Below are 13,728 nucleotides of genomic sequence, written 5' to 3' on the forward strand. Positions count from 1 at the left end.
TGTGAATGACTTCAGCTGCAGAACCAACAGAGCCAACATACAGAATTGCAACAGATGATGTCATTTTGAATCTGATGCTACACACAGAGAGGAGAAATGGAATCCACAGAGCTTCAATCTACTTCTCTGTATCATTCCCCTATAATCTCTATATCTTCCCGACTGTTGTCTGTCGGGGTCAGTGCTGCCCAGCCACTCCAAGAGGGGTGAAATGAAACTACTTGCTATCAATATCCTATGTGTATTTTGGAATTGAAAATTTGGTGCGGTTCGTAGTATCAAATGTGTGTTTGCAGCCGAACAGAGTGCAGCAAAGGCCCATATTTTTTCTCTTGACGCATGGGGAGTGAGAACATCTCTTATTTGTCATTTGTCAAACTGTATATGAAGAAAAAAAGTCTTTCAAAGATCTGATGACAAAACACACGACAGACTACAAAAAGTTGAGCTAATAAGATAAAAGCCCCTATCCCACTGAGATGCGAACATTTGGAAGTGCTGGCAAACTTATTGAATGTGTGTTCATGTTAGGGATGTATCAAAGTTACAATTGTTCTTAAAGGGTTCTTAAGACAGCCAAAACAAAAAAAACACATTTTGAATTGGGGTCAATGTAATTCATGCAAAATTTTTCGAACAATTTTTCGCGTTCGGTCTGAACGCAGCATTAGTTGTTCTGAAACAGCCTTGTTTTTCGCATTGCAAGAAAGTTGTCCACATTTTGTCCAAAGAAAAGAAATTGTCGTAAGAACATCTTAAGAACAATTGTGACCTTGAATGAACCGTTGGAAAAGTTCTTTGCTTTATGAGTCACAAGGAAATTTTAGCAAAATTTGAAAAAGAAGATTGTTTCGCAACTATTAAGAATATTTTAGAATGTCTTATGAATGTCTTAAAAGGATCCATTAGGCATGTTGTTTTAAACTTTCCACAATCAAATACATGTATATGCATATACATGATGAAGTCATACCTTTGATACAATGGTGAATTAATTTCTTATGAAATATGAGGTTTTTTGGTTATGACATTTCCTTTGAAATGATCGAGCCGCTATTTTCGAGTAGAGTGCATGCATAATTAATGTAATTTGATTAAATGCTGAGTGAAAATCTGTTTCCTATTCATCTTTTAAACTTCAGCTGAGAGTTGCTATAAACAGCTTGAAGGAAGCACTTGTCTTCTTTTTGAAGAACTATTTACCATCTGCCAAACTGCTGTCTTGTTGTGAAATTTGAATTTTTTGCATGCAAGTCAGGTCACCTTGTCTATCACAGTAGTAAATATGAGACACAAAATAACATTACACTAGTTTCCTGGAATCAAATTAATGAAATTATTTAGTATAAGAAAAATAAAGCTAAAGGAGCCAAACGCTTTTTATTTTACCCTTGGTGTTTACCAGTGTGTATAGTAGGACCAACAGTATATGCTTGTAAGTATACAGTATATATGGGGCTTTGTGTAGGGTGAATAAGAGCATATGTGCTACATTTGAGTATGTGAGCACCGTGCATGTGTGAGCTGAAGTGAGAGCTGAGGGGGTGGGCAGGAGTCTGCCAAAGATGTTTTCAAGAGCAGGTCAACTCCTGCATAACCACAATAGCAAGCGAGCCTTTTCCAAATACAAGGATACAAAAAACATTAATTTATTTTAAAATGGTTCAGGAGATATGTTCTAACCTCAGCAACATCCTTATAGCAAAGACTGCCAAAATAGCAAGCTTGGGCACTCATGAATACTCGTAAGGATGTGCGTCTCGTTGACGATAGTTCTCACTTGGAGAGAGTATTTTGCAAATCTAATCATTGAATTTGATAAGTAGGTGAAGAGCAGGCATGGTACAAAATCTATGCTAATACTGCTGATGAATGTTAACGTTTAAAATACCGTCTGGTGTTTTTCAAAATAAACTTTGCTCGCTGCTAGATATCTAGAGCCATTTAAGTCTGTCAAAACCGATAAACATTCGCTAGGTGTCAAAAGGAGAGTAAAAACGGCGTTCTAAACAAGTAAGCCATAAATAAAAACAAATGCAAATGAGTGTTTTATCATCTCGTCTACATCCCCAACCCCCGGTCCGCAGACCCAACTGGTACCGGGCCGCGTGGGCTGCACCCGAAATAATGTTTTGGAGATGATTTAGTTTAACAGTTCATACGTTTGTGCTTGATCTTTGTTTTTTTGGCGCCGCCTCTGGCCGCTGTTGATATTACATACATAGTGAGAAGGATGATGTGCTTTTTAGAGCAGCCAATCGATAAATCAACGGATTATTTTGTCATTTTATTGCTGAATCAGATATTTCAAAATGTTGTAAATTTCATCCCGGCTGAAATTTTGAGCATTTCGACAATATTAGGTCTCTAAAACGAATAATCATTTATCAATAACAATTATAGATTAATCTGGTAAAAGATGTATTGTCTAACAGTCCAATAATTTCCTTTTAAAATACTTCATATGGGAATGATTGTTCTTTGACAAGCGTTGCAAGGGTTACCAGGAGTTGATCCCCAAATATTTTAGTTGCAAGACTTCACAGTCAAGGATTTGTAATAAATAATTAAACACGCTGAAATATTCTTTTTGCTGTCTCTGCTAAGCTTAAGTAAGAGTTTTTTTCTGCCATTCCCTTTTAAGTCGGCCTGTTTGACGTAGTCTCTGCGCACATTAGCATGGTTCCACTGACACTCAGCATCCAAACAAAAGCTGTACAGCTTCAACTCTCGATGCACTCGCTCCTTCCTTTCCCTTCTCTCTCTATACACATGCACACACATTCAAGATAACTAGCGGGGACAGTGGTGGTGTGAGCCACAAATGAGCAGCTATGTTAAGTGACTAACCACATAGTTGAAGCATCATCTCTATGGGAGTCTGCAGACATTGCTGTTCACACCAACCATTAGGTAGCCAACCCTTTCATTTGTCAGCACACACACACACACATTTGGGTAACACGACGCCCCGCCAACACAACACCTCTTGCGGAAACACATGTCATCGACTGCCCAAACAACAAGAGACCCATAGAACGTGTAATGTTTTGAAGATAAACACAGACAAGCTAAGTCCTTGGAAACACTTATGAGAACTTCATAGTATTGTGACTGATCGCTTGTGACAAGAGCATGAGTGATGTGGACGATGTTTCTTGGTGGCCTGTTGTCATTATGAAGCACGACGAGGCTTGCTGGTATGTAGTTACATCAAAAACACTTTGCAGCAATTGCTCATTTGATATGCATGATGTACACAAGATATCTCATTTAAACACATTTAACTCATGCATTCAATTAGGGCTGAAACATATGACAATTTAGCAATACTTAAGTATCAATTCAGTATCAATACTTGCCATTGAAAATGTGTTTTATTTTAATTAAATGTGCAAAATACAAAACCTAAACATCTATTGAAGATGCAATTTTATCACTGCTTTTATTGTGCACACCTTGGCCTCCAAAAGGCAATGTGGTTCATACACGCAACTAAAACAATAAGAATATCCTTAGAGACCAGAAGAAGAAAGCAGTATTTAAACTTCACCAAAAAAAACTTGTTTCTATGAGTAGGATAAATACATACATAGAGTATTTGTGAGTTTATTTAAATCGTCTTTTTGTATACAGTATATAGAATGTCTTCTTGTGTTGAAATATTCATTATATAAAGCTATATACGGCAACATCAACCCTACTCATTTGCCTGTTTTTTAGGGTATGAGCAACACTGGTCTACCTATTAAGTACACATAATTATATACCATAGCCATTATTATTATTACCACTATATACCATAACCTTGATTCTATAAATATGTACACTATTGTTTTAATAAAAAATAAAATAACAAATCAGGTTGGTCATTTTCAGTACAGCAAATTGCACTCACTTCATTATTACACATATAGATTCAATAATGCTTTACATTGTCAAATATAGTATAAATGTGACTTTTTAATTTAAGACTAGTGGCCAAAAAACATTTTGTTACTACTCAGTTTGAAGGACGAGTCATTAAATTGAAAATGTATTGCATAAAATTAAAGTAATGTGAAGAGGAGACTAGAATAGTAACCAAAACGAAAACCACTGCGTGTGCTGGTACGCTGGCTCGAATGAGGACATCTCTGTCTCTGTATGCCTTCGTCCTTTCTGTCCCCAGTAAAAAAAAAAAAAAAAAAAAAAAATAGCTCTGCAGCTCCCTAGTTATGCAATAACAGTGATACGGGCAGAGACTACATGGAACCAGATGCAATGAGCTGGCTGCCTGCCGCTGCTTTACAAAGGATGAGACACATGAATCACATTCGGCATGAAAAGGTCATTGTTTGGCTCAGCTACCTTCGTCAAGAAATGCCTGCGGTGTTGAGTCGCAGATAGATCGGTCAGATATGACCTTATAGCAACGGCGGGAGGGTTGAAGACAATTTCTCTGTCCCCTTGTGAGAAGCAAAGTATGAAGGGGACAGAGTCACGTGAACGAGGGCTTGTGTGTATGTACTTACTGTACAGGGGCTACACTAACCAAACGAAGGAGCACGCATGTGTGTCTATCGTTGCTTAGGTACTTTTACTCACGTGTGACTACTGGTGGCCATGGGACTTCAATCTTTTGCCCTGTGTTCTGCCAGAAGAGGAAGCTACTGTCTATTTATAAAGAGCTGCTACATTTAACCAGGTCGTGCTAACAAGACACGCAGACTTGGCAATGACACTTAGCAGCAGGTCTGTAGTACCTCTATATTACTCTAAAGTACCCAGTAGAGTACATGGACATACAAATTAGGGATGGGCGATGATGATACCAAGGATGATACCAAGTGTCAGAAATGGGCCAATACCTGGCCTAATTTCAAGGCATTGGTAGGTGCGATGCAAGTATCCTCTACTCTTTTGTACCAGGTTTGCCATCACAAATTAAAAGAATAGAAAATTGCCATTAATTTCATGCAGTTTTAGGAGCATCCTTCTTTAAAATTATGTGGGATGTAAAATTATGTTATGTTGATTTTTTTATTTCTTTATTTTTTACAAAAAAAGGATCAGTAGCAGAGTTAAGTAGCTGCATACAAAAAAGGCTCGAACATTTCCAATTACAAATTAAACAATCCTGAAATGGTTTCAAGAGGGCAATTAGGAAAAAACACACCCTATGGCTGAGATGTGGCAATGTTTAAATTGAACTAAATATAAGTCAGTGCATACCTGCTATTATTGAGAGTGTCTGTGATGAACCACAAAAAACATTATATGTTCTAGTAGGATTTTCCTGACTTACTAACCCTAACTAACCCTAACCCTAACCCTACTTTCCTGACTGTTTTTTTTGCTTTTGAACAGAAGCCTGATGGTTTTGTGCAAATGCTGCTGAGTGCTATTTTAAATAGAGATAGACTGATATGTTTTTTTTCAAGTCGCATGCTAATACAGATTACTAGTAGTGAAGAAGGATAATCGATGAAAAACAAGAAAGGGAAAGTATTCCCCCCTCAAAAAAAAACCCCCTCCAACTCCCAACTTTTTGAAATGTCTAATAGAAATATATCTATTAAACAACTTTCAACTTTGCATAATGTTGTTGTTTTTCTTTTTTAGGACAATATATAGTGCGGTTGCCTGGCAACCAGTAAAGTTGGGGGTCCGGTGGCTTCGTGCGCGAGAACGCCCAGGGAAGCGCAGCATGACATTGCCCCAAACACGGTGCACGGACGTGCGATGGCACGAAAATAAAGTTAAGTCAGTTTTATGTCGAACGCACGGGCACCAGTCTACCAAAATAGGGATCAGGATTTTTAATTATAATTGACAGGTCCACAAGTCTACAATAATGAAAAGTTACAGTACACCACATTTTGTCTCAGGTTGTCATGTAATGTGATCCTAGCCTTGTTCATCAGGCCTCCCACCTGCTCCCTCCAGGTTTCATAGCATCTCTCAGTCCACCTGCGAGGCAGCAGAGCAGAACATCTAACCAAACCGCCGCTGCACCTGCTCTCACTGTTCAGCCTCTGCTGCAATATCCCTCGTTTATTATGCGGATCAGTGTTGACACTGCAGAATTAAAATAAAGTCCTGTGCAAGCAAGCCTCATAATGCTGCTGAAATGGGCAAGTCACTACTTACAGTGTGTTTAAAAAGATGCAATACAAGAACAACAAGAGAGGCAAAGTAAAAATTGCGAAAGTGACAAGGATTTGCAAATGAAAACAAAACTTAGATTAACTCTGTCTACATTTGTGAAAAGGAAACAATGAAATAATTATCACTGCCGAACCATCCATCAACTAAGACTGTTTTAATTTTGTGCAATGCTTATTTACCAAGCATTTTAAGTAAACTGAGTTTGACGCCACCTACTGTAGCACAAATTGCAAATGATTTGAACGCAACATATGCACACAAATGGCACATTCACATATTAGCACAATGTTTTGAATGTAATATAGTAAAATGAGTAGAAATCAATATGGTTGTATGTTTTCAAGTAGCATCTGTCACTCACTAAGGGCTAAGATGCTGCTTGCTCAAAGTGTCTTATCTTGTTCTCACGCGTGATGCTCTTGTCTTGGGGTGTATGTTTATCAGTGTGACATTGGTGTCAGCTGACATTCGAGGCTATCAGCCAATAAGATGTTCACAAGATGGTATTTATTCACATGCATTACATGGAAAATAAGTCGTCAGTGAGTAGTCAGTGTAAAGCACTTTGAATACCTAAGGAAGAAAAGCGCTAAATAAGCGAAAGGCAATTTACCATTTACGAGGCGGTTTGCTCAGGGGTCGGCCATTTTGCCATTTGTTGTCGATTGAAAATAAATCAGAGGTTGCTCAGGACTCAGGTGATGACCAATTACGGCTCACATAATGTGTGTTTTTGGTCAAGTGACTTTCGCAAGCTCAAACGTGATCGGTAATTACTTGAGCAACTGCGATGTCATGTTCATTGTTGCTGTTTAGGATGGCTTTTCCAAAATTTCGGCTGGTACTGTATGCATGTAATGTGTCAACAATTTCTGTTTTACATTTATCAGGAGAAAAGTCAACACTTTCATCACATCTGACATTGCTCTGCTGTCAACAACGAGGCCGCCTAACCCATCCACAACCTGACAACATACCGTACATCACGCTTTATGCATTAGGTAATGTCCTTGATGGCCCACTTTCCCCTGAAAGAAGACCAGTGTGTAAACAAACACCTTGAGGTCAACCAGTAGGAGGTCAAAAAGGAGGGAAGCAGCACACCTTGCGTCCCCTAAGTACAACAAAGCCAGTAGTCAATCTTTTTCACAGCAGGTTCGGCTACATAACAGACACAGGGACTCTCTCTCTGGTCCGCAAAGCTGGCAGGTAACCTTCATCTAAGACGCTTTTGCTTTCATTCAAACCATTCAAGAACATTCCAAATGTCTGCAGACAGACCGTATAAGCTTCTTATGCATCACTGAAGACTATAACTAAATTGCGCTGGAGTAAGGGGCGCATTATGAGTGTCGGTCTGCCTTTTGGAAGGTCCACACATGCTCAGTCGTTAAGCTTACCATTACCACACTACCACTTACTGTAGATGCGGTGCAACAAAGGAACCTCCACATTAAAAAACAAAAACACAACCAAAAAACAAAAAAAGAGATAAATGACAACACAAAATGATACAAATAATGCAGAAGTATGAAGCATGTAGTTTAGTTCAACCCTAAATGCTGTTTTAAGCCTGTCACACTATTAAAAGTGGCATTACCATGCTGCCAAAGCGTGAGTCACACGGCAGGTAGGTTGACCACCCCGTGTGAGACAAACACTTGTGTGTTTGTGCGTGTGTGTGTGTGGGTGTGGGTATGTGTGTGTGAAGAGCCTGCCCGCACTTCTCCAAAGGTGAACGTAGTGTGACAAAGTGCCATCAGTGAAGCTGACTAAGCCGCTGCAAGCTAAACCGGGCTGGGTGACTGTTCTCTTTCTCACGCTTCAGTACTCGAAACTCCCGCATTACCAAGTATACAATAACACCGAAAATGTCAACAGGAATTAGAGAAACACTCTTCCGAATGAAGAATTGCTACAACATTGTTAGACTTTTTTTTTTTTAAAGAGGATATACATTAAACACCGGTATTGAATTATCATATTAACAAACATGAGCCCATTTCACACCAATCAGTCCAGGAACTTGGAGTGGGGGGGTTCCTGGTCCGAAGTTTTTGGTCCGTGACCCACGAGTTAGCGTTCATACCGAAGGACAGTGGACAGGGTAGCTCATTCAAATTGGACTGATGGACTTCCATCGGCTATTCAGCTCAGTGTCTAAACATGCGAGTATTTGGAGGGACTAGGCCATCTAACGGTAGTTTGCTTCAAAGAGAAGTAAAAAACGGGCGAAGTCGCCGACGAACGCGTTTGCCGACGCCCGCCTTTGAAAACGAGTTCCTGCAGTGTGGAAGGGGATAAGGACTACTCACCAGGTCGTGGTTTGTGGAGTTGGAATCATCTTCAGGAAAAGGGACATAGACAGCTAAGGCCATACAGTTGGCAAATATAGCAATTAGTATAAAGATATCAAATGGCCTGAAAAAGGAAGTTAAGGAAACATCTTGAAACAAACAAAACACATCACAAGCCATATAGCACAACTGCGAAAGGTATTTTTAAAATACTGTCACAATATGAAAAAAAATACCAAAATGCTTGGTAAAAACAGTTTTTTAAATTTTGTGTCTGTCTAGATTCTCAGTCATCCATGTCATAGTAATCCATGTCATAGTAAACCAGCTTTTTGGGGTATTGGTAACAACCAGTCAATGCCCAGCTTGCGAATGTTACATGACCAAACCCAAAAAAGCTGAGCACATGTGATGTCATTTTCAGTTGACGCCTAGTGTTCCCAAAAGTCTTCATTTTATATGAAAAATAATTTACTTATCAGATTATAGATTAAATGTGTACCCTTTCCTGCTGAAAATGGCTACAAACACACGAATAAATCTGTATTAATTCCAGATACAACATAGACGTGCCTACTTTATTAATCCACACGCAAGGGGCAAACTATGAGAAACAGCTCTCAGGATGACAAAGAGCAACCCCAATTAAACACGACATTGTCCAATTAATACATATTTGTCAATGTCAAACGTAAGGAACAGTGACGTCGGCCTAAATGTACGTATCATGCAATTACTTCCAATCAAGTGTTTAATGAGATTAAAGTTACTTTTCACTCATGGTGCGCACTGTAAAACTAGTAATGAGTAATAAAATGCAAAACATCATATGGTATATAGTACTATAGTACTCACTGAAGCCTCTAAGAAATAACTACAAATTAAACAACCCTAACGTCGAATAAGAGGACCTCTAGTTTTGATCAGTGAAATGCATTATTGGAGTATTACAATTAACATTCATATCTGAGTGACATCATAACATTTTCAAGATGCAAGCGACTACAGTCGCTATTTTGTGTTTGTATCAGCTATAAACAATAATCTTAATAGTTTTTGTAGTCAACAATGTTATCTACATAGCTTTAATAACAGCCAGTTAAAAAAAAAAAAAAACCCAGACAGCAGTATACATCATAATCACACCAGATTGTGTGACTTCAGGAAGTATAAACAATGTACACTATGACTCAAATAAGACTGCCTTTATTTTAGAATTTATTAAAAGTGTATTTTGTTGATTCTAGAAAGACTGTCTTATTATTAACAAACAACAACAGGAACAAAGTTTGTCCTTTAAATCATTATTTGAAACACACCACATCAAGTGGCAAATCCTGGTCTCTATTATAATTTTAAGCAGGGTTCTTGTAACGTTAACGGTTTATATTTGATCCAAATACATTTCTAAAACAGAAAATTTGTATTTGAATATTTAATACTACAAACAAGAAGAACAAAATTAATTTGGAGTCGAGGCATCAGTGCTGGGTTTGACTCCGTTTCCTGTGAGGTGAGGAAGTCAAGCGTGATTTAATGCGTTATAAATCAGAGCAAGCCTATCCTGCCAAGGAAGCCCTGCCTATTCTAAAACTCATGTTTATTAATGAGAGCCATCAATGTTATCAACATAGCTATGTGTGTCTGTGTACGTGTATACTAGTAGGGTGTGAACGTTGCAGCATAAGAATATCCTATATAATGATAACCGAAAAATAAGAAAGTAGTCAGTAAAGGATACTTCCACTCCACCAGGCTGATGCAGGCCCTGCGTATAGGATTGTTGAGGTTGAGGCAGAACAGAGCCCTGGGCGGCCTGCTGTTGGCATTACTGCCCTGTTTCTTGCTTTTGGCATACTGCTGCCGCTTCTTCTGTGCTAACGCACCCACCGGGATGGTCGAACTTGACGGGGCAGGTGGGGCGGACGGAGCGGCCGGCGCCGCAGGAGGTACGGGGACTGGGTTCGGCGCAGGTGCCGGAGCGGGCTCCGAGGCGGGCGTGGAGGACGGAGGCGCTTCTGGGGCTGCTGGGGCCGGGTCTGGGGTAGGCCCGTTGGCGCTCATGGTGTGGGTGTGGCTCTGTGAGGGGCATCCAGCAGCATGGATCTGCCAGTATGGTCTGGGACGCTAGTTGGGGGCAGAATGGTCTGACCAGTGGGCTGGCAAGTCACCAGGGGGAGTGACTCTGGTGCTGCTGGCATAGTTTGCCTCTGAAAAACAAATGAGGAATCATTGGCATACATGATTTTGACAATAAATAACAGAGATGATAATAACAATACGTTCACTGAATTGATTTCTGCGATGATTCAGAGGGTTAAATGAACATTATTGTGATTTTTAAGGATGAAATACAATGACATCTACCACACATGTCCGCAAAGCTCAGAATGTGTCTGCTTGCAACTTGATCAAAATCACCAAAACAATTTACACTACCTGCGTAATATTAGATGCGATTTCAGCCACCAAATTGTGAGATGCACCAGGTATATGTTGAAGGAAACACTCATCGTACGCCGGAATGTCCAGCACAGCGCAGAGAAATTAATGAAATTCCAAGAAAACAAATCGTTGGCACCAAATTTTCCTACTCAAATGCAGCTGCCCTCCCTACAAATATAGCACTTGTTAATTAGCAGGCTGCCACTAAAACAACACCAAAGATTTATTTGGAATTTTCTTTTTCTATGGCCACACATTTTTGTCTTCATTGAGGGTGTTTTTTTACCTTATCATACTCGGTCCTCTTGCTGTTGTGAGGAGTGAGAAGAAGAAAATGTGTCCTGGCCATATTTTACAGTAGGCAAAGTGTTCTTTTTCATGCTAAGAGTTGCCATGACTTAGTGTACAAACTCCATTTCTGTATTATCTGTCCAAAGGACAGTCACACAACTTTCTGGCTTGTCAATAAATACTTGGACATATTTTTGGGAGTTTATTTCTCTTAGCATTATTGCTTTTTTTGCTTACATGTTCTTATAGTTCCATTCCAAAGTTAACAGTGCCTCATTGTCACACCTATTTTTTTTATTTTTCATAACATACGGTAAGTGTAAATACTACTTAACACCCCCCTTGGAACTTGGCAGAACACCAATGTAATGTATACACTTCACTTTTATTTGTATTAAACGTATTTGTAGTAACAATGCAGAAAAAAAAGTGTTGTCAAACCGCATTTTACAAGAATTTCTAATTGATATGCAGACCACAATCTTGTCAGCTGTCAGATCTCTATAAAGTACCTTTCCTCTCAGTTAGTTGCCTGTTTTAAATGCATTTTGTTCAGGTACCCTGGCTTCATCTCACATCTGAAATACATTCATGTTGAATTAATTGATGACACAATATTCTTCCTTTGGTGTGAATGCGTGTGAAACATGGTTTGTTTATAGAGTATGTCAAACGATTCCAGGGTGCCCCTCTCTGTCCCAAAGTCAGCTGAAATAGTCTTCATTCTTTCCACCCTTGACCCAGGTGGGGACAAGTACTACAGAAAATGCATGGATTGATCATTGCTGCTATTATTATCTGCCATTAACACTTTTATTCCATATAAAGTAAGAGCCAGAATTAGATTGCTATTATTCACAATGGTGGTTCCTTCATCCATTGCCATCAGTCGTGGTTCAATAAATTATTAATAGTGTGAGTAGGGTTACTTGACTGATTTAGGAACAATAAATGAAACCTTAGACCATCAGCAGTGAAATATTTGATGCCACTATGTGCACTACTATTATGTACATACTGTATGTTTCACCTTGCACAAAGGCAAATTAGAGTGGCCCCAAGTTACCGCTCACTGACCCTCACAAGTCATGTTTGAGAACCGCTGGGCTAATTAAAACAAAGGAATCAAATGTGGAAATACACAAACATCGGTAAACAGAAACAGACGACAGTGTTCCTCAATCCAAGCAGGAAAAAAATCAGTTTAAGCCACTAAAGGACCCCTCACTTGTGTTAGCAAGTCCTTGAATTGTAAACAGGGCCCAAAAAGGAGCAAGGAAGAGAAAAAGGTCACATTGGAGCGATGCTCTTCTTATTCAATCCAGATAAGCCAGTGGAGCAATCACATGTCATCCATATTGTCATGTCCAATTACACAACTCACAATGGGCATCACATCACCCTTTGTGCGCATGTTGTTTTCATGAAACATACATAAAATAGGAGGCGTCAAAAAAACATGACTTAATACCGACAGCTCGGTGGTACGTTCAAATACAACTGTTAGAATCTGATGAAGCACAGCCACGCGTTTATCCTTGGAACATGACAAGGTAGGACAAATCTTGCATAAAATAAAAATAAATAAAATCACGAAAGTAACGTCGACTAATATGTCTCGCATAAACACACGCGCACTCGAGATGATAATGTGGACTCCACATGACCACAGACAACCTAGCTGAGTGTGTGTATGTCATAAAAAGCCAAAGATATCGCGCCTGGCCACTAAAACAAGATTTATTGTTGATGACATGATGATGAAGCTCATGCACGTCCGCACATACTCGTCGAGAGAAAATTGGCTATCAATAGGAGCTGTCCTCTTTATCGTGGTTACAAAAATACACATACACACACAAACGAGAAAGCACACACACACACCACCATCCTCTGCATGCATATGATAGCAGAAAAGCGCTGCTATGCTAAAGAAGCTACATTCTGACGGGAAGAGAGCTCACCGGACCTTTATATTTTTTGCGTGGTTAAACAGGAGACTTTAGCCGCTCGGTATCGCTGCTCCAACGCTTGGGAGGGCTAGTTGTGTCCTCTTAAAAGACCCTTTGAAATTCATCGGCTCCAGTGGTAAGAAGCAGGACGCGAGAGAGATGCGTTGAGTCTGAGCACTAATGAAGCTCTCCCATGGTGCTAGTGGAGAGCGGCCAACCAAACTGAGCATCCACGTCCTCTGGCAGCCTGTGTTCGTCACAGGCGCTCAGTGCAAACACATCCTCCTCCCACTTTGTCCCGCAACAGCTAAAACGGCCATAAAACCTGACACCGACCCAATACATTAAGTCGTTAAATTAACCAGTCTATGCATGCCAGGAATATTATAGCACCGTTAACCCTGAAGTTTATCCATCTATCTATCTATCTATCTATCTATCTATCTATCTATCTATCTATCTATCTATCTATCTATCTATCTATCTATCTATCTATCTATCTATCTATCTATCCATCTATCCATCTATCCATCTATCTGCACTGTTATAGTGTATTTTCACTATCTATCTATTTGCACTGTTATTGTGTATTT

The 13,728-nt window shown here is 39.5% G+C and overlaps 1 protein-coding gene across 9 annotated transcripts in view; it reads right to left on the reverse strand.

The window, feature by feature from the left end:
• Positions 1-13,728, reverse strand: part of cacna1da (calcium voltage-gated channel subunit alpha1 Da) — a 68,852-nt gene that overhangs the window by 53,263 nt on the left and 1,861 nt on the right. For 8 of the 9 annotated variants that reach the window (XM_088424332.1, XM_088424331.1, XM_088424328.1 and 5 more), the window contains exons 1-3: positions 13,153-13,331; positions 10,189-10,657; positions 8,466-8,571 (exon numbers count right to left, since the gene is read on the reverse strand). In XM_088424332.1, the coding sequence (XP_088280458.1) occupies positions 8,466-8,571; positions 10,189-10,511 (429 nt within the window). In that variant the 5' untranslated portion in view covers positions 10,512-10,657; positions 13,153-13,331. Of the gene's footprint in view, positions 1-8,465; positions 8,572-10,188; positions 10,658-13,152; positions 13,332-13,728 lie in introns of those variants that run through there. The other variant, XM_088424326.1, reaches the window with a different exon arrangement.

Source organism: Hippichthys cyanospilos, chromosome 9 (assembly GCF_059441005.1).
Source record: "Hippichthys cyanospilos isolate Australia breed blue-spotted pipefish chromosome 9, RoL_Hcya_1.0, whole genome shotgun sequence".
Taxonomy (NCBI): Eukaryota; Metazoa; Chordata; class Actinopteri; order Syngnathiformes; family Syngnathidae; genus Hippichthys; species Hippichthys cyanospilos.